Source organism: Panthera onca, chromosome A3 (assembly GCF_046562875.1).
Source record: "Panthera onca isolate mPanOnc1 chromosome A3, mPanOnc1 haplotype 2, whole genome shotgun sequence".
Lineage (NCBI taxonomy): Eukaryota > Metazoa > Chordata > Mammalia > Carnivora > Felidae > Panthera > Panthera onca.
The window spans coordinates 25,118,838-25,140,285 of record NC_138341.1 but is presented as its reverse complement, the minus strand read 5'-3'; the positions used below and the strand labels follow the sequence as shown (position 1 = coordinate 25,140,285).

The 21,448-nt window shown below is 50.3% G+C and overlaps 1 protein-coding gene across 3 annotated transcripts in view; it reads left to right on the top strand.

Moving 5' to 3' along the window:
• The window catches only part of GALNT14 (polypeptide N-acetylgalactosaminyltransferase 14), a 210,534-nt gene that overhangs the window by 116,960 nt on the left and 72,126 nt on the right, over positions 1–21,448 (top strand). For all 3 annotated transcript variants that reach the window (XM_060652091.3, XM_060652081.3, XM_060652102.3), the window contains exon 2: positions 17,053–17,222. In XM_060652091.3, coding sequence (XP_060508074.1) covers positions 17,053–17,222 — 170 coding nt within the window. The remainder of the gene's footprint in view (positions 1–17,052; positions 17,223–21,448) is intronic.

The window sequence follows — 21,448 nt, the reverse complement described above, 5'->3', positions numbered from 1 at the left end:
CATTTATTTATTTTTGAGACAGAGAGAGACAGAGCATGAGCAGGGGATGGTCAGAGAGAGAGGGAGACACAGAATCCGAAACAGGCTCCAGGCTCTGAGCCATCAGCCCAGAGCCCGATGCGGGGCTCGAACTCACGGACCGCGAGATCATGACCTGAGCCGAAGTCGGACACCCAACCGACTGAGCCACCCAGGCGCCCCAGTCCCTGCCCCATTTTAAACACCCTCAGCTTCTGGGCAGCTGCTGAAAACCACCCCACGTTCTCTCCCAGAGCTGTTTCCTCATGGACCTCTGGAGATGTTTTCTCAGGCTGCCCAGATGGCAGCCAGGGCTGGGGGCTGTACATCTGGATAATATATCTCAAGGTTTTTGCCTTTTACAGCACAGCACTGGGCAGGGACTAATTATGGGGTCCCTCTGAACAGCATGCCTCATTACTGTGCTCAGCATGAAATGGGCAGAGCCTGGAAGAGCTGGGGAGCTGGCTTCCACCCCCTAAAGGGTAGCTGGGAAGGGAAGAAGGAGGACATCATTGATTTCTTCCCTTTCAGACAGGTTTGCCCATGTGAACTCATCTTTTCAGGAAGGCACTCACTCCTCTGTGCTGGACTTGACAGCCAGGTGCCTCCTGGGACTAGGGTAGCACTGGATCCTTGATGCTGTAAGCAGAAATTTGCATCTATGTAAATAAGGACATTTCTCTGGGGAATCAGTCCATGGCTTCCATCACATTGGAAAGGGGGCCATGTCTCATCAAATAATTAAGAATGCCTTCTCTATCTTACTCCTACATGTGATGGGTGGGGAGACTAGCCAGAGACCCAGAAGTGAGAGCAGAAGTGATTTGCCCATGGACCAGGTGTAGTGGCAGAGGCAGACCTGAAAGCCAGATCCCCTGGCTCCCTCTAGGACGCTTCTCGCTGCCTCATTAGTGAGATCACTTCCTGCCCTGCAGACACACGGTGTTTTCTTCTTTACTAACAAATAAACATGTAGCTGCTATTTATTGAGTGCTTAGTGTATGCATGGCACAGTGCTCAATATTTTACTTACTTTATTCCATTCTTTCATAAAATAGCATCATGATTTCACAGAATAGGCAGCTGTGGTGGTGGTGTTCTTAGCTGCCAAGGTGAGGTTAAATCACTTGCCAAGGTCACAGAGATAGAAACTGGAGGAGAGAGATGGCAAACCCAGCCCCATTGGGCATCCGCTCTTCCCATCCCCCCTGTTCCCTCTGTATTAGGCTCCTGCCAGCCTGGCCCATCCCTATAGACCCAAACCAAGACTGGCATGCTTCCTGAAGTATTGTGACAGGCAGAGCCCCTGCTGACCTTCCCTTCTCTGGACAGGTGGGGCCGTTACAAGTTCTTGTAGGAAGATGGCCTGGTTTCTTCACCATTCCTGCTCCTTCCTTGATGGCTGCCCTTGGGCCTATCTCCTTCTCCCCCTCCTAGCCTGTGCTTGTATATGACATGAGAATCATGGTATCCATATCCTGGGGCTCTTAATGAGATCATTCTTGTCTGCTGAGTCACTTATTCAACAAATACTTGAGAATATACCATGTGCCAACAGCTGTGCCAGTGATGTCGGTGGTGAGTATGGAGAAGGCTGTCTCTGCTGTCAAGAATGCAGTGGTCTTAGGGGTGCCTGGTAGCTCTGTTGTTTGAGCATCCAGCTTCGGCTCAGGTCATGATCTCATGGCTCGTGGGTTCAAGCCCCACATCAGGCTCTGTGCCGACAGCTTGGAGCCTGGAGCCTGCTTTAGATTTTGTGTCTCCCTCTCTCTCTCTGCCCCTCCCCGACTCATGCTGTGTCTCTCACTCAAAAATAAATAAACATTAAAAAATTAAAAAGAAAAAGAATGCAATGGCTTGGTCAGGGAGGAAGACAGGAAATATATACTTAGACAAAGTTACGTGGTGCAGACTGGGACTTCCAGATTCCTTGAAGGAGAAGTACAAAGTTCTAGGAAAGTGTAAGGAGAGACTGATTCAACCTAAAGTTCCTGGAAGGCCCCTTTAAAGATGCAGCACTTAGTCTGAGGCTGATGGATAGGTAGGAGTTGGTCAGATAGAGAATATTCTGGGGAGAGAGACCAGCAGGCATGGAGGCCTGTTCGCTAAGGGTAAAATACCATACACCAGGGGCTTAAACAACAGAAATTTATTTTCTTGAAGTTCTGGAGGCCTGTAGTCCAAGATCAAAGTTCTAGCAGTGTTGTTTTCTCTTGAGGCCTCTCTCCTTGGCTTGCAGATGGCCGCCTTCTCCCTGTGTCCTCACTTGGCCTTTCCTCTGTGTGAGGATATTCCTGGTACCTCTACCTCTTTTTATAAGGACACTAGTCATGTGACATTAGGGCTCCACTCTGATGGCTATTTTAACCCAATCATCTCTGTAAGTATCTATTGGCCTTATCTCCAAATAGTCACATGGATTAGCACCCCCCCCCCCATGACCTCATTTAGCCCTAATTACTTCTTTAAAGGCACTATTTCCAGATGTGGTTATATTCTGAGGCCCTGGAGACCTCAACAGATGAATCTTGGGGAGAGACAACTCAGCCCATAACAGATGGGAAAAAGCTGGTCTTGTTTTAAAAGCTGAAGAAGCCAGGGGCACCTGGGTAGCTCAGTTGGTTAAGCAACTGACTTCAGCTCAGGTCATGATCTTGCGGTTCATGAGTTCAAGTTCTGCACTGATAGTGCAGAACCTGCTTGGGATACTCTTTCTTTTTCTCTTTGCCCTTGTCCCCCCCCCCCCACCTCTCTAAATAAATAAACTTTAAAAACATATCCTTAAAGGGTGCCCGGGTGGCTCATTCGGTTGGGTGTCCGACTTCAGCTCAGGTCATGATCTCTCAGTCTATGAGTTTGAGCCCCGTGTCAGGCTCTGTGCTGACAGCTCAGAGCCTGGAGTCTGCTTCAGGTTCTGTGTCTCCCTCTCCCACTCGTACTCTCTCTCTCTCTCAAAAATAAATAAACATTTTTAAAAATTAAATATATATATATCCTTAATATATAATGTATAAATATATATATCCTTACAATATATAAATATATATAAAAATATATAATATAAAATGTAAATAAATATAAATAAAATATAACATATATATACATATTATAAATATTATATATATATATATATCTTTAAAAAAAAAAGCCGAAGAGGCCAGTGTGGCTGGAGTATAATGAACAAAGAGGAAGGGAGAAGTGGGACAAGGCTGGAGAATTTGCAGGGCCTGGGGGCCCATGGTAGAGTGGAGACAGTATTCTGAGTGCAGCAGGAGCCCCTGGAGATGTTTGGAGCTAGAATGGGAGAGAGAGGATCAGGTGTACTTTTAAGAAGGTGACTCTGGGGGCGCCTGGGTGGCTCAGTCAGTTAAGCGTCCGACTTCAGCTCAGGTCATGATCTCACGGTCTGTGAGTTCGAGCCCCGCGTCGGGCTCTGGGCTGATGGCTCAGAGCCTGGAGCCTGCTTCCGATTCTGTGTCTCCCTCTCTCTCTGCCCCTCCCCCGTTCATGCTCTGTCTCTCTCTGTCTCAAAAATAAAAAATAAAACGTTAAAAAAAAAAAAAAAGGTGACTCTGGAAAATGGATGGTTGGGGCCAAGAGTAGAAATGCCGAGTTGGGGCCTGTGGCAGTCAGTGGTGGTTGGGCATGATTGTAGAGACAGAAGAGGGCAGGTGGTTGGATGGAGACCCATTTTAGGGCATGGGTGATGGGTCAGATATATGGGGGGCATTCGAGTGACCAGGCTGAAGGTGAAGGTGAGAGAGAAAGAGGCATCAGGATGACCGTCAGACTCCTGTTTGAGCCACTGCACAGATACTGGTGCCATCTCCTCACATGGGAAAGACAGAAGGTGGTGCCGGTTGGGATGGGAAGTTGGAGCGTTCCATTTGGAACGGACTCAGGGTGAGACAACCCAGTGGGCATATTAGGTGGGGCTTTGGGTGGTGCAGAGGTGAAGCTCAGCAAAGAGACCCAGGCTGGAAGGCTCTGTGGGAAATTTGCCACCTGTGAGAGGTGTTGGAGGCATAGGACTAGAACTTGCCTGTGGTAAGCAAGTAAGAAGAAAAGAAGAGGAATCAGGATTACATCCATGAGAATCCCAACATTTAGAAGCCAGGGAGGAGAGGGAGCCGGCAAAGGAGATTGAGGAGTTGCCAAAGCTTGTGGGAGAGCCCAAGACGGGGCTCCTGGAACCCAAGGGACGGTGAGTGGTAGGCACCCAGTCAGTGTGGCTCCTTTTCATTGCCACCCTCTCCTTCTTACTTAATTTTGTCTCTTATTTCTCAGTATCTCTTGGCCCTTAACCTCCGGTGACAGTAAGAACCGAAGAGATGAGTAAATGAATGGATGACACATGCACAGAGTGAAGGAAGCGGTGCAGCTGTTGTGGGTGGGCCTCTGGGGTGACGAGTAACTGCCCTCATCTCCCTCCTCCCTTCTTGGCCATTGATTCTGTCCAAGGGACTGGGCGGGGTGCGAGTTTCCTAGAAACCCGTGGCCCTGTCTAGCAGAAGGCCCTCTGGGGAGCTCCTTCTCATGCTTGTCAGGCATCCTGGCCTGAGCAGGACTGAGCCAGTCCCCTTGGCTGCCCGTGCAGGGAGCCGCCTCCCCCAGCAGGTCACCGGAGCCCCTGTCGCCTTTCCTCCCCGAGCAGTGTCGACTGCACTGTAATCACACAATTATGATGCCATTAAAATGTCACATTTGGAGAAATCCATATAAACAAAGCATTAACAACCACTTGAAAATTGCAGTCTTTACCACTAATGACCTACTTTCTCTACACACCACGCCCTCCTGCCACCCCCACTCGGCTGCCTCTTTCCCCAGCCTCGATTTCAGAGGCACACCAGAAGGTACGTTCTGTCGTCTTTGCTGCCTGGAAATCCTTGATGTCTAATGTGCTGGGAGAAGCTCTTCGACGGGGCGCAAGACAGCCAGGCCAGGGGAGCCAAGCACTGAGCCACTTAGGGAATGACACAAGAGGAAGGCACACGAGACAGAGCTAAGTTCCTGATGGAAGGACCCTCAGAGAGAAGCTGATCCTTGGGAAGTTGAAGAAAGAAGGTGGTGTTGAAAATCTGAAAAGGCAGCTTTGGGCCTTGGCTTTGACCGCCCCCTTGGGAAGCAGAGCGGAAACCAGAGACATAGTGGTCACACTCACAAGCATAACACAACACAGGAGGAAAAGTGTCCTGCTCCGGGACTGTGGACCAGAGGGCTTTGGATCCCTGCCACCGTGTGTCCAGAATGAGAAGTGGGTGGGCTGGGCAGAGAGGCACAGGGCAATAGAGCTTTGATAGTTTTGACTTCGTTTCCCGGAAGAGTGCTCTGGAAAATTTCAGATACTGAATTTTCTTTGTCACCAGAATCTAATTTTAATGCATGAAGAAAATGGATTACTTAAAGGAATTTTATATATGAGTGCTCTTATAAAATAAAGCGAATGAGTGCTCTTGTAAAGTAAAACATAAACCCAAACAGCTCTGGCAAGTGATTAATCTCTTCCCAATGTATCTGAATTGCAAATCTGGATTCCCATAGAGTCCCGGATGTGATTAAAGGGAGAGTATGCCTGATTCTGAAACAGCGAAGGGAAGGCCACTGTGGATTAAACAAAGTTGAGTTAGCGTGTAAGAGGGGCTTTAAACAGTGTTCCTACGCTTTCCACCCCCTCACAGTTCAGGATGCACCTGCAGAAGGGATCATGCCCCAGGCACTCTGATGAATGGACAAGAATGGTTGGTGACCAGCATGTCCTTTGGGGAGCAATTATTGTGCTTCCTAAAGTGAGGGAAGTGGGGGGCCTTCTTTACAAGCAGGTGCATCATAAACCTCTTTTTTATCGTTTCTGTGACAGGGCGTGACTCACGTTCTCACTGTGTCATAAAGATGGCCAGTATTTAGGACAGGCTCAGAAGGATCTCTCTTGGTTTTTCAGCTCGCTGCCATTATCACTTGCTGTGTCGCCTGCAGCACTAAATTTGCCCTTGGCAGAGGCGAGCATCCCACCCCCACCCAGATTCAGCAGGCATGTCGTCTGGGTACTGTGGGTCTGCTTTTGACATAAAAAGAGCCCCTTTCATAAAAGCCAGCCAGCGGCCCCCATGGGGTCCTGCAGATAAAGTCATTTCAAAGTCATTCGCTCCAATCCCACACCTCCATATTCAGCAGCTGACCTAGTTTTGAGGGAGCTAGAGGGTATCTGGAAGTCACCTTATTTACAGAGCAGATAGAAAATGCACTAAGCTCTGGGCCCTCGCCGCACACAGTATCTGGGGAGATCTAGCCTGCACCTCGGAGGCATAGGAGGGAAGGGAACAAATTCTCAGCCGAGAGCTTGAGGCTTCTTGCTAACGTCACCTTTGGGGAATGAATGACAGGGCTTATGGGACACCTGACTCGGAAACTCCTTTTCTAGCCAGAGTCGAGTTTAGCGTGCGGATTAGGAAAGGTATTTCCAGGATTACCTGGCAGAACGGCAGTGCCTCCTCCCTCCTCTTCCCTGTCCCTCTCCAGGCCGGTGCTGGGTCAGGAGCCCTCCACCCACGACCCCCTGCTATGGCAGGTCATGCTTAAGGAACAACAGGGCCCACCTGCCCGGGTTTAATCCCAGTTTACTTGGCCAAGTCCCTTTAGCCTCTCAAACCTCAGTTTCCCCTTCAGTAACATAGGGTTCACGATGGCATCTGCTTCGGGCTTGTCCTGAGTATGCAGCAAGTGACTATTTCAGGACAGATCCTGGGGCGCAGTACATGTTACAGACTACTAGCTGTGGGTGTTCTGAGCGGTGTCCGGTGTGAGAATTGATCACCTTTCCACATCAGTCCTTTTCCCTGGCTTCCCAAGGCTATCTCCATCTTGATTTTGCCAAGGTCACCTTTGTCTGGGAAGAACCCAGAGGGAGATGTGGGGAAGCCACAAACCTCACTAAACACATTCCTTGCGAGTCCAGCTGTAGGACTGGCCATTGAAGCCAAGTCCCAGGAGGCCCAGAGGAGCCCCTCCAGAGCTGATGTGTCTGATAGAGGAGAGGGGCCCACAGTCGAGCAGGAGCCCTGACGTTCAGGTTCCTTGGTCTGATGGAGACTTGGGGTCTCAAGTAGGCTCAGGCTTCTGACCTCTCCCCCAAGATTCCCTAGGTCTCTCCCCAGAGTCGCCCGCACAGGTTCTGTGCTGGCCCCAAGCCCCCACCTCCACACTTGTTAAAAGGCGGTTAGCTCAGAGGTCCCATAATGCTAGCTTCTAGCCTGCCAAGCTGGAGATAACCTTAACTATCACTTCTTAAAATCGTTTTCTGTCTCATCATTTGAGTGGCTCTGAGCTCAAAACCATATTTGAGATGGAGCTTTTGGGTAGACCAGCCCTGCCAGGTCCCAGGACACATCAGCATCGATAATGACCTATTGCTTTCATCACAGCTGGTCAGGTGATGCATACGGTCAGTTGCCTGTCGATGCTGTCAGAGACCACGTTTCTGCCACAAAGAAGGACGAAGCTAAACATAAAGTGGCTGGCTGTAAATTGCCTTTTCTCTCCATTAGCATTCAGTCCCCCAAAGAAATAATAGTAACTGCAGCAGTGTTGACAATAATAATATGTTACACACGCATTATGTTTTGCCAAGCAATTTTTCCGGCCGTATCTCATTTTGAAGATCTAATCTGGGCCTGTAAAGTTGTGCGGGGTAAGGGTTAGTACTGCTCTCAGGACGGAGGGAGAAACTGACCACACGCAGTTGAAAGGTTGTGTGGAGCAGAGCCAGACTCGGGATCCAGCTTTCCTGACTTGCGTTCTCTTTATGACATCGAAGGAACCGTGGAAGATTACAGGATCCTCCCTGGTGCGGTGCACCCCTTCTCTGCCCAAGGTGTGTGTCACCTTCCCACACACGGACACTCTTGCAGCTGCAGATCTGACCAGGGGAGTTGGGTTGAGATGTACAAGGGGCCCCTGGAAGGGGAAAAGAAGTCACAAGAACAGAACCGGTAATGTGAGTGCTATTCCCTTTAAGTCATCCTTCCCTCCTTTATCTTTACCCTTTTCCTTTTATTCCATTCCTGCCCCAGGGTCACGGTTTGATGGCCTTCAGGCCAAATTCAGCCCATAGGCATATTTTGCCTCACCCAAAGGGTAGTTTTAAGGAGTGTGAGTAGGCAGGTGTTTTGAGGTACTTACAAGGTATCCACTGGCATTTCTGTTCTCAGTGACCCTGAAGGCACGTTCGTTTGTGACCCCTGCTAGATGCTTAGGTTCAGTAGGGCCCCTTGAAAATTGCTTGGCTCCGTAAGTGTTCCTTGAGGCAAAAGGGCCTCGTGATGATGCCTGAAGATATTTCCCAGCCCTGTTCAGGCAAAGGAGGGGAGAGGAGCCGGACTTTGGGAAAGAGATTTCTTCTGTCGCTGAGAAATCCGAATCTTGTTTGTAGTGCTTTATTAGTTCCTTCTAGAAATTGCTTCCCATAGGGTGAGGCTCTGACCTCAAGGCCCCATCTCAGTCCTGCCGGAGGCCCCTGTGGCCACGTTGGAAGATGGCTACAGCATTGCCCTTGCAGACCCACCTTTGGTCTGATGAGGTGACCATGCGCCCAAGATGGCTCAGCGGTCCACGCCAGAGACAGTGTGCTGCAGCGTCCTGCTGTGTCCAGCCGGAGGCTTCCTTTCCTAAGCCCATTTCCAGCTCTTCTCGTCCCACATCCAGATGCTTTGCTTAGTCTCCCCTGGGCACTGGTTGCATCTCTTCGTGCATGCTGTCCTCCAGCATCGGCCTCCTGGTGGCAGACAAATCCATCTGCCTGTGCCACTGTGCAGTCCACCAAGTCCTCTTTCTCCTGAGCCCCGCGGGGGTCCCTGGCTATCTCCCCTCCCCGATCTCTTGCTCTCTGGATTCCAGACCTGGAAGGGGGGAGGCTTTTGGTGTTCCAGTCCTGGCTTACTGCTGCAGTCTTTGAACCCGCAGGAGAGGATGCAGAAATGCATGTGAGTAGGGCCGGCTCTCTCTCTGGCCTCATGCCCACCAACAATTGGGAGTATTCTTTTAGCAAGCGATAAGCAATTTGGGATGCCTGTCCACGTAAAGGGTCTCTGGGTTTCGAATTTATAGGACTCTGGGTAGGAAGGAAGCAGACACATCAGCATGAATGCTCACGTACCCAGGCACCTGCGGGGAAGCCAGCCCTTCTTCCCCGGCCACGCAGACTTACACTTCCCTGGTACCTCCCTCTCGTGCTAATTAGTAAGCAAATTAATCTCCATATACAGTCCAAATTGTGTGCGTTTCCTTTGTTCTATTCCAGAAACAAAAGCCGGGCTTCTGTCCATTCCATTAATCATATTATATTTCTCAGTTGGAGTTTCCAGGCAATTAAAATAATTATCAGAACTTCTCTGCTTCCAGAAAGCTCGAAGCCTGCTACAAAGTCATATTTGCATGTGGTGTGCAGTTGGGATACAGGCGGCATGTGGATGTTGGGACAGTGGCAGGGAGGAGAGAGCTGGGCAGTGGCGGTTCTTGCTGTCAGAGGTTTGGTGAGGGTAATTGGAAGCAGATGGAGAAAGAAGCCAGCATTAGAGAGGGTTCTAGGCTTGGCATCCAGGCTGGCAGGCCCTCCAGGGGCTCCGAGAAGTCACAGCAAGCAGCTCCCAGCAGATTCATTTTCTAATCACCTGGCTCTATGGTGGAGGGGGAGGGAGGGTGTGAGTTGTGAAAGGAAATTGGGGAAGAAATGGAAAGACCTAGAATAGAAGAGTAAACTCATTCCTGCTGATTACATGCTACCTCATTTGATCCGAGAAATAGCCCTTTCCCCCTCTATTATATGTCCATTCCATCTATCACATTCCTTAAGGAGTGACTTTCGTGTAATTAATACTAACCATTAAACTCCAACATTGAAGGAGCAATTGCCTAATTCACAGGAAAATTTAAATTTATTACTGGCACCCGAGATAAAATGAATCCTGAAGAGGAGAGAAAACCCTGCAGAAGATAAATAGAAAGCCAAGTGGGATATTGACTTGATCCTTCTCCAGTGCAGGGTAATTTGGCTTCTAAAGTGAGTTAGATCATAATAAATTAAATTTAGATTTCTGCACATCAGTTAAATAACTCCCAAGACAGAATTCCAGTGAGAGGAAGAGGTGATAATACATGGTGGAAATATTAAAATGAAGATCTTATCTAATAATCCATAATTGATGTGCTGTCCCTAAATGAGGGAAAAGGATTTTCCAGCTCTTTCCCTTGCCATGAGCCCCAGTGAGTGGAGGGCCGGCTGGCCCTTCCTTCTTTCTTGGGGTTTGTCCTGCACACCGGGAGGAGTCTGTTCCCAGGGTCCTTCCTTTCCCAGACGATTCACTCTAGGCAGGACTTAGAGATTGTTCTGTCCTCTTCACTCTCTGGACTGGTTGCTGGAAAAATAAGGTCAGTCCCCAGCTGGGTGGACATTAGAACAGTGCTGGGGTGACCAGATACTCCTCCATTTTTAAGGACTGCTCAGCAAGGGGGTAAAACATGTCCTGGATTGATGAAAAACATGTCCTGGTGATGTTGAGGGAACACAAGCTTTGAAGCCAACAGCCCTGGGTTCGAGTGTTCGTAGTGAACTCCCAATCCATGTGGTCTTAAGCAGGCTCCTTTGTTTCTTTGAGCCTGTTTTCTCATCTGTGAAATGGGAACAACACGACTGGCCTGCCTGCTTCACGGGGGTAAGGGAGGTGCAGCATTCCAGCGAAAAAGCTTTGCAGCTAATGAGAAACGTTTCTCTTTGGCCTGTTTGATATTGCCCTTCAGTCATTATTATACTTTCTTCTTTCTAAAAGTTATGCTCGGTTCTTTTTCAATGAGCTTTTGTTCTTGGCTCATTTTTTTTATTCCATTTTTTAACCATTTTATCTACAGTTCTGCTTTATTTTGTATCCCCAACTCTTACATCTGAAGTCTTTGGAAGATCTAAATCTGTTGTTTATAGTTTCCACTAACTCTCACTAACAGTGACTTGTTTCCCTGTGTGTCTGCTCTTCTGTTGTGATTTCACCTTTTGATGAGCTTTGTGGGAATCCTGGGGACCTAAATTGGAGATGCTTTTCTCTAAATAGGATTACATTTGCTTCTGCTGGGAGCCGGGGCTACAACTGATCTGGGACCACTTAGTCCTTCTTCCTGGCCTTAACTGTGGAAGATGTGGCTTCAGTTTCTCCATTTTGGGGGTCAAGGTTTACTTTCTCAATGACCTTTACCCTCAGGGCAGCGTCACATTTGGTCTGCTTCCCATTCAACTCCCAACTCTAGTTTCAACACCCTGTATATTCCCCTGGCCTCACCCCGCCTCTCATACGGAAGATTTTCCTTATAGAAAGCCCAGAAATACACTTTTAAAACACAGTTTGTTGTCATTGATGCAGGATCTGGTTGTATGAAGGCCCCCGTGAGTGTCTGGTCTGCTGAGGTGCGGGAAGCAGAAACCTTCGGGGGCGGAATGCAGGGACGCTCGCCTTGGTGCTGGGAAACCGAGGCTGTCCACATGTGAAGGTGGGAACTTCAGTGTCCGTAGTGAGCTTGGAACCCGGCCCGGGTCTACCGGCTTTGACATAGACACCTCTCAGCTATGCGAACTTGGGCAGACCATTTATCCTCCGGGCCTCAATTTCCTCATTTGGAAATTGGGAATACAGTTGTCATTGTATGTTAGGTCTTTGCGAATTAGAAATAATTTGGGGCACCCCTCATTCACTGCTTCCCTCTAAGGTTCTGACAGGGGGGCTGTGGGATTAATTTTGGTTTTCTGATAAATGGCAGACATTACCATAGGTACAGCATTTTCACAGAACAGCTCCCATGTAGCAAACCTGGATAGAAAAGTTAGGGACGCCTGGGTGGCTCAGTCGGTTGGGCGACCGATTTCGGCTCAGGTCATGATCTCGCGGTCCGTGAGTTCGAGCCCCACGTCGGGCTCTGTGCTGACAGCTCAGAGCCTGGAGCCTGTTTCAGATTCTGTGTCTTCCTCTCTCTCTGACCTTCCCCCATTCATGCTCTGTCTCTCTCTGTCTCTAAAGTGAACAAATGTTAAAAAAAATTTTTTTTTTTTTAAAAAGAAAAGTTACTCCATTGTGAGCAGTGTTTCCTCTTCTCTTACTACATGTATGGAAAGGTTTCCAGAGTGTTTGAATTCTTCGATGAACCCTATCAAACTTTTTAGTTGGTCTTGTTCTCCTGGACCCTTTATTATATGTTTTGCACTCCTCTGTGTCCATTTTTGACACTACGATGATGGTACCAGGGGTTAAGCCCTAGAAGACGCAGTAGATATAGCTAAATATCCAAAAGGTATGAGAAAGATTCGAGTTGTATCAAATAGCCTGGGGGAAAAAACAGACCCAGAAGGGAGATAATGCCAGGAGACAGATTCTGGTTCAATATTAGAAGGAAACTTCTAGAAGTTGGAGTCCTTTGAAGCTTGGAGTGAGCTACTTGGGACCTCTGTGTCCCTGTCTGGACCCAGGAGGGACGTCCACTGGGCAATGGAATGTTATGCTGGAGTTTCAAACATTGGATGGATAGATGAATGATCTCATCTTTAAATAATAAGTTATATCATTATTTTCAATTCTGATCTCCCATGTGTTAGCCTAGCATATTCCAACCTTCCCATAGGAATCTGCCTGCAGAATTGTACCCTTCCTGCCATGGCTGGGCGGAGACTAGGTGCCCAGAAAGGAGAGTGATAGACGGGTGGGGTGATGGTGAAGGGGGCACAGAGACCCTTTGAGGGAGGAAGATCCCCATGCAGAGAAAGAAGTTGGCTGAGAAAAATGATGGGAAACACACACATAGTCTTTGAAGATGACCCAAGAAGATGGCAGTGAGGCTGTGATAAGGCAGTGTCACCTAATAGCTGGGAGCATAGGAGCTGGAGCCAGGCTACAGGGGTTCAAATCCTGGCTCTAGAACATACTACCCATGTGACATTGGGCAAGTCACTGAATCTGTCTCTGCCTTGGTTTCCCCAGTTGTAAAATGGGAATGGTCAAATTGGCATCTGTGATTGTGAGGATTAGATGTAAATGACACGTGATAGGGGTCCCCTCAGAATGTTAGTCCTTTTGTCATAGGGTAAGTTTGAGAAGTTTTATAATAATCAGCACAGTTCAGAATGGGACAGAGGCCTCATCAAGTGATAGAGACGTTCTGATGGCGAAAAGGAAGAAACTTAGGGTAACAAGTGAACTGGTAGCTTGGGAAAGGAGAGGAGACAAGAGCATTAGTGGAAAATAATAGCCACATAATCAGCTCTAATAGTATTAGTGCAAAATAATCAGTGTAAAAGTAGAACAGAAGGAGCAGGCCAGGGATGGACGGAGGTAAGGGGGTTGGGGGTGTCTCATGAAAGCATGGTGGGAGGAAAGAAATGAAGCCACTTGGATGTTCTTCTGAGCTTTCGTCTTTGGTGCCAAATTATTTAAGCTGGGTTTGGCTGACTTAATCAGGTATATTCTATAGAAAAGATTGTCTTTTGTTTTCTGTGTGTGGCATCGTGCTTACCATTAGAAACACACACACTCTCCAGACTGAGTAAATTCTGGTCAGAAAGTCAAGTGTGAACTTTCTGGGGGGCAGCGGGGCGGCTGGATGGTGGTGAGGGCCACACAGGAGGGGACACGGTCCTGGAGTGGGGTCTCGTAGGGGCTCGTGTGTGTTCTTGTTTAAGAGAGCAGTATCTCTTCCTGTAATAGGAAAGTTTGCGGAGGTTAAAGTGTGTGTTCAGGCACTGTCCCAGATGGTCACATGAGCCAAAAAGCAAGGAATCCAAAACCTGGATACCGTGTGCTGCACTCTGGACTCGCAGAGACTGAGCAGGGGGACTCATGCATTGAAGAGCTTGGAAACCAACTCCAAGTTAGTTCCGGAAATATCTGGTGGAGTCTGGGACCCTTCAAAAATCCTGGGAGGGCTACAGCCACTTTGATATGGGGGCAGGCAGGGAAAGAGTGGCTGGCCCTTCCTTTGGGTCTGCCCCCCCACCTCACTCCTCAAGGGGGGGTGGTTTCTCTGCCCACTCACTCTCAGCAGAGGAGATACCCCTGGCTTGTTTCCATGGTAAGACAGAACAGACCGAGGTGTTGGGAGGTTCTAGGAAGGATTCAGTCACCAGTCCCTTTGCCATCAAGCTTGGGCAAGCCAGCCAGCTAGCCTCTCTATACCCATCCCTCCCTGTCCAGATGGGGTTGTGTGTGCATGCGTTCTGGGCCAATATGTGCAAGCTGCCTTGTAAAATAGAAATTGCTATTCAGATGGTAGTGTTAGTATTTTAAACACAGGCTCGCTATTATTTAATACATCCAGATATCATTATAGGAAAACCAAGCTCCTGGTGCAGAGAGTTCCCCCCCACCCCCAGAGTGGATCCCAGGGCAGCAAAGTGTGAACCGGCTCTGTACATATGACCATGGGAAGGAGCAGTCCCCTCCAAGGATGCCTCTGACTGGTTGTTCAGACACTTTCCCTCGCCAGCCAGGCTGTTACTCTGGCTCTAGGCTTTCTGGGGGCCAGAATCCCAGCTGAGTTCCCATGGCACCAACCCCAAGGAGGCAGATCCTGGAGGGGACGTCAGAGATGCTTTGCTGCCCAGAGAGTGGTGATCGCCGGGCGGAGCAAACAACCCAGTCTTATGCCCTCTTGGTCCTGGGCCTGGTCTGGTGTGAATAGAGAGTAGGGGATGAGGCCAAGGGGTGTTTACCTGCCCTTTCTCCAGCCGCGGTGCCTCTCCACAGGGCCTGCCCCTCCAACTGCTTCATGGAGCTTTCCAGCCATGCCCCAGCACTGCCCCAGTTCAGGCTTCCCTTCCCACCAGCTTGGATTACTGAGGTCCCCTGCCAACTGGGCTCCTTATGGCAGTCTCTTCCCTCCACTTCGTCCTGCACATGTGGCCAGAGACCTTTCCGTTGGACCTGCTTCATACAGACCCAGCTGTGTTTCAGAGCTTTCTTTCCCTCGTGTGCTCTTTGCAATTTCCGCTTTGGGCCTCCGCATCCCTGAGCTAGCCATTCCCTGACCGGATTCCCCCTCCTCCGGGTCTTCCTGCCATATAGCTGGGTTTTCAGTATGCCTGTTATCTCCCCTCCCATTTCCTCGTAAGCAAAGCAAACTGTCCGCTCCTCTTTCAAGCACTAATTCATTTGCTACCTCTTCCAGGAAGCCCTCCCCATTTCCCTCACCCCTCTGGCATAGGTGTCATGGGTGTCTTCGTGCATGTCTCTCTGTGGCCTTGCAACCCCTCTGCAGCCTTCTGTCTCTGCATCTCCCCTCTGTGGCACAGAGCTCTGTAGGAACTTACCGTGTAGAGAACTGAAGAGAATCTAACAGGGAATGAGCCAGTGGGAGGTGGTGTGGGGCCCCATGGCCCTTCTCTGCAGAGAAGGATGTCAGGGTGGCTCTGTAGTGATGTCCCAAGCATGGGTGACAGCTGTCAGGCTGTGACATTGCACAGCACAGGCCAAGGATCTCACACCCCACCCCCTGTATAGCAGCAGTATCCCAAGACATTAATAAGATCCATTATTGGATAAAAATCGCTGGTTTCCTAAGCTTCATTCTGTGCTATTAGCAGGAGAATGCTGTTTCAAAAGGAGATAACAGGAAGAGAGAGAGAGAGAGAGATCAATTACTAGATAAAATCAAGTGGTATCTGAGATAAATGTGTACCCTGGCGAGCCACCCCTCTGAGCTGCCTTCTGTGGGTGGGGCGCCTGCCCTAGCATGTGTGGAACCTGCCCTGGGGCCTTCCTGTCAGGCTCCCCACGTACAGGAGGGCATCCTGGTCGGTGATGGGATGGACAGTACCCAGGCAGCTTTTCATACGCTTGCACAGCAACTAGGGTCAAAACACATAAGTGAGCATCTCATCCTTGGTGATGATGCCAGCCCCAGAGCCCCAGCTCCCACATTCCAGGGCACAGTCCGGTCAATAGGTTCTTTCCAGAGATACAGAATGCTTTTTGCTTTGGCGAACCTGAAAGGGCTCAGTGGCTCTCCTCTAGAGGTGACGGTGTCAGTACCCACTGGGCAGTGGCCATCGAGGGAAGCATCCAGCTTGTGGAGGCTCTAGAAGCCCGCACCTTGCTGGCTGGGTGCAGAGTCTCCGCGTGGCTGCAGAGGTGGTGCGGGCAGGGCAGACGAGGCGGCCTGGCTCTGGGCAGGAGCCGTCCCCTCCCCGTGTAAATCTCCTCACCTCCTCTGCTGTGTGGAGGCCCCGGAGGGCCCAGGAGACTGCGCTCCGCTTTGGGCCTCTGCCACCGTCTACCTGTGCAGACGAGCCTGTAAGCCTTGTGAAAACGTGTCTTCCCAGCTCAGCACAGAGAGTTTAGGGAGGATGGAACAAGATCCTGAGTACAGAAGCCACCTTCTGCATTCTCAAGCGCTGTCTCCACGTACGGTGAGGGACTGATGCTTCTTAAAAATAACCACAGAGTCTGGGGTTGGAGGAAGAAAGGAACACGCCAGGGTCCATCTGGTGGGTAGCACACCATTATAGATGGAGCGCCTACTACTCATCTCTTCCTGTGGCACAGGGGGGAATGACACTCATTTTGCACCTGCTGTGTGTTGGTACTTTTCAGCCAGGTGTTCTCAAATTACCCTGGAGAGCTGGCCTCTGGGGTCAGGCTTCTAGGACCCAAGTCCCAGCCCTGCCACTTCCGAACTGTGGGATCCTGAGCAAGGTACTTAGTTTATTCAGGCCGTTTTCTTGTCCATGTAATGGGAATGTGAGAACTGTCCACCTCTTAGAACTACTATAAGAAGTGGGTAAAGGTTCTCGTACAACACCTGCTACATAGCACTCAGCAAATGGTAGCTGTCTTCATTGTGTTGTTCTCTGTTATTGCTGCTGGGGGTGTTACTAACGTCCTACCTCTGGCCCCATCTTTGGGCTGGACTGTGCCAGGAAAACTCCGTTCTCTGCAGTTGGGCGCTGACAGAGAGGGCTGATGGAGGGCTGGGAGCCATTCTCACGGACTGCCCGTTTGTGCTACACAGAATTTGGACACTGACTGGGAAGACCCGTGGGACCAGTTTGATGAGCGGCGGTATCTGAACGCCAAAAAGTGGCGCATTGGTGACGATCCCTATAAGCTGTATGCTTTCAACCAGCGGGAAAGCGAGCGGATCTCCAGCAATCGGGCCGTCCCGGACACTCGCCATTTGAGGTACTTCCCTGTTTTCCCCCTTATTACTCTCTGCCCTTCCCTGAGGTCATGACAGAGCCACAGCAGGCTTGATTTGCGCGGTGCCCATGCCAACAATGGGGGCAGGCAAACCGTCCGTGGCCGGCTGGATGCTGAAGTTTTGTGATGTGGTAGTTTACCCTCTCTGTGCTGCTCACTGCTGCCAGGCATCCCCAAGCGCCTGCAGGGAGAATGGGGGAGCCCCCTGCACCTTGCCTTCCTCAGCGCAAAGTCACAGAGCACTAAAGACCCTGTAGCCTGGGCCCGTTGTCCCTGGCAGAGTCCCACGGCCTGGCCTGGCTTTCAAACAGAGGGAGGGCAGGATGGGCAGATCCCTGGGAAGTTAGGTTGGTGGCCTCATCTGTCGCTGGAGGAGGTCCTTTCCTCTGACAGCCCAGGCGCACTTCGTCCTGTGAGATGGAAAAATCAGAGGGGCCTCTTTACATGCCATTGCTGTCTGCTTCAGAGCAGCCCGTTCACACGGCCTCCAGTCTGCCATGTCCTTGGTCAGGCCACACCTTCGGATGGGCTGCGGAGATCAGGCCTGGAACAATGCAGGAAGGTTCTTTCTAAACAAGAAGAGCCTTTGTGATGGCACGTTGCCTCATTACCAATCCTTCTTGGAGTCGAAGCGGCCCTTTGCTTCCTGATGAGGCCTGAATCAGCAGGTCAGCCTCGATCCCAGCTCCCCTGTGCTGGCCTCCTAGCCCACAACTGAGAGACCCAGCTGCACTAATGGCCCATGGACAGGAGTTTGTGTCTCCTGCAAGAATTTCACTTTGCACCAGCTTCAAATGGCAGACTGGCCTGTGGAGGGTAGAGGGCCTTGAAGGCATGGTTAAATTGAGAAGCTGTATGGCTGTCATGAGCTTCTTAGCTTTCTACCTTTGTTCGGGTCTGTGGGTACCCACTTGTGGACATGGGTTTATGACCAGGGCAGTACGAATTTTCATGACTTATGAGGCTGGTCAGTCTGGTGGTGCTTAAGTTGGCAGTCTGTGAAGGCTGGTAGACTCAGTTTCCCCAACAAGGCCATACAACTCAGAAACCTTGACTTACATAGCATGTTTCCCATGGAGCAGCTCAACCAGGCCTTGTCAGTGACTGTCATTCATAAACAGAGCTGGAGTCCTGGTTGCCCCACATAAATAAAAGCCAGAGCGATGAGCTATAAGGTATCTGTGGCTTCTAACTTGGAGGGTTTGTAAACTTAACTCTCTTCTTATGGTACCCACGAGACTCTTCCTTAGCAGCAGGAAGACCCCCACCGACAGAGATCCAGGGCACCGGCTGTGCCTCGAACACTCCCTGCTGCCGTCCTGAAAGCTTCTTAAAGTCAGAGTCTTGTATTATTGCTGTTAAAATTCCCCAGCACGTATCATGTTCCCTGATACCTGCTATAATTTTCTTTAAAAATTAGATCATTTTATTTCCCTGAGTAGAGACTACACGTAGGAGAAGAGCAAATAGAACACAGAAGGCTGAGAAGCCCCACTGGTTCCAGACAGGTCCCTCCTTGTCCTGAGTCCAGATGGCGAGACCCTCTGGAAGGACAAATGGATGCTTCCTGCCGGGAAAGGAGCAGATGCATCCGGGTGAGAGCTGTACCCTAACCTGCAGAAGGAGGGCAGGCGGTGGGGGTTCACTGACCAGACAGGTTCGAGGGGATGCGTTGAATAGGATGAATTTGTGCATTCACCCTGGTCTGCGATCTGAGAGGCAGAAATGAAAGCGGTTTACAAGGCCGGACATATGTGTTGGTTGTGGGGGAAGAACTGAGACTATTGCCAAGGACTCATGTTTACTGGGTCCTATTCAGGGCCCGCTGCAGCGTGTTGCATTTGTTAAGTGAGTGTGATCTGCTGGCATGGCAGCAAGAGGAGGAGAGAGGATTTAAATGAAATCCAGGTCCCCTTTGGGAAGACAGAGGGGAAAAGTCTATCAGCCATATGTCTGCCTCAGGGCACTAACCTTGCCCTGTGGGAGCTGGGGTTCTGGGAGCAGAGAATTTCAGATTTGTGGATCCTGATCTGAAAGAGCAGGAAGAGGGAAGGACAGGTGGTTGGGAATGAGGGCCAGGGATGGGGGAGGATGAGTGATTGGGAATGAAGGCCAGCACAAGGGACCCGGCCGCCATGGCAGGGGTGTTAAGCTCCAACTGTATGCACAGCCCCAGGCTAGCATCAGGAGAGGCCATCTCCAGGCTAAGTCTGGTATGGGGCTGACCCTGTGACCACATCACTCTTGTGCTAATGAGAATTCCGGCAACTACCAGCAAAGCCCAGTGTTCTTCCCTCAGATGGGCCCCACTGGGGGGGTGACCTTCTGTCTCCAGGATCTCCTACTTCCAGCCCTTGCTTCCCACGGAGCCTGTGTCCAGGAGGTTAAAACCCCCAGCTAAGTCCCTTAATCCTGTGAGTCCAGCCTCCCTGTATCTTGACTTCATCCTGATGCAGTGCCTGGGGCCCTTCTTGGGCCCTGCCTGTCACAGCTCTGACCAGTTGTGGCCTCTGGTGGCCAATATCCTATAGACCAGGGATTCAATCAGTGGCTGGCATTTGGGGCTGGATCATACTTTGCTGTGGGGGCTGTCTTGTGCATTGTAGGAGGTGGGAAGCATCTCTGGCTTCCACCCACTAGATGCCAGGAGCAGCCCCGACGTGTGACAACTCAGAATGTCTCCAGGTATCGCTGGATGTCTCCTGAGGGGCAAAGTTGCAGTGAGAGCCATTGCTGTTAAGCCAGCCCCACTTGTTAGCTGACTTCTCAAGAGGGAAACATCAACATGCATCAGCAGCCCCAGCAGCAGGACAAGGCCTTTGGCCTTCTGGGAGACCCATCTTTGCTAGCACCTATTACAGAGCCTGGTGTGGGCTAGGATTTCCAGAAACATTTGTTGAACAAATGAGAGGGGGGTTAAGCCTGCAGAGACACTTGACTATTTCCTCCCATCTGCCTCATGTGCAAAGAGGGAAAGAGGGCCAAGAAGAAGCCCCCTTCGTCCACTCCTTCCATGCTCGGGGGCTTTAGATGAGGGGACAGGAGAACAGACTCAGTGAAAGGAAAAAGGCATTTTCCCTCATTACTGGAAAGAGAAGAGTGAAGAAACAGCATGGGGGAGTGGCCTGAGCTTATTAAATTTGCTTCCAATTTTCTTACCACAGTAATTGGATTCTGATTTATAGGATGCGTGCGGACAGCGCCTGAGACAGAACTATTAGCTGAGCATTAGAGCAAGCATTGCTGAGAGGCGGGCACTGGGGGGCATCACTCAGGAATCCAAAGATGCTGTGAGACTGAGGGGGGCAGCAGGTGGGGTGGGGGAGGAGGACGAGGCTGCCGAAGTTCTCACCCAACAGGCAGCTGGGCCTATGTAAAAGCCAAATGCGCTGACAGCGTGGAACCCCTGACCAGGACGTCGTGGTGGGGCAGCGTGGGAAGGCAGCCCCAGAGAGGCTGGGGGCTTCATTTCCCCATACAGGATGGAACAGTCACCTTGTTCTCTTGGTCCTCTGAGCCAGGGAGCCCAGGGTATTTTGTGGAGATGGCCGGGTTGCCCTGGAGAGTGGAATGACCAAGGCCAGCAGGCAGGCTTGGAGCTCCCCATTCCCGGGCTTCGTGGGGGTGCCAGTGAGTGATGTCCACACCCAGGATAGTTTAGAAAATGAGTAACTATGGTTTCAAGTGGATCCTTTGCTCATTCACCCTTTGAGTTTGACAGCCTAACCTTCCCATGCCCACCCACATTTAACCTAATGCAGTCTTCACGGTCTTGAGATTGAAACATGCTATCATCAGCCTTTAGACATGTCTTGGCCATAGCTCAGTTTCCCCATCCCTGGTCCAGGGCCTGTGAAAGGCGTGGGGACCAGGTGACCAGCAATGGCCTTTCTCACATCCCTGCTCCTTTCTTGGCTTTGTGTTCTCATTGCACTCAGACTAGGTGGCCTTGAAGCTTTATCAGTGCACAAGTCACTGCAGTTGTACATAAGTGCGTTCTTCTATGCTTGGTCTTCTCTTTCCAGATGTATCCGCATACATGCACTCGCCTCTCCCACCCGCCTCTGTGGGAACCCAAAAGTTGTGCTTGCATCGGAGCAACTTACTGCCACATTTCCCCCCTGAGACCCAAAATCTTGTTAATGCCTACAAGAGCCTTAACTCCCAGGACACTTCCTAGGCCCTGCGGGGTCACGAGGATAAAGATG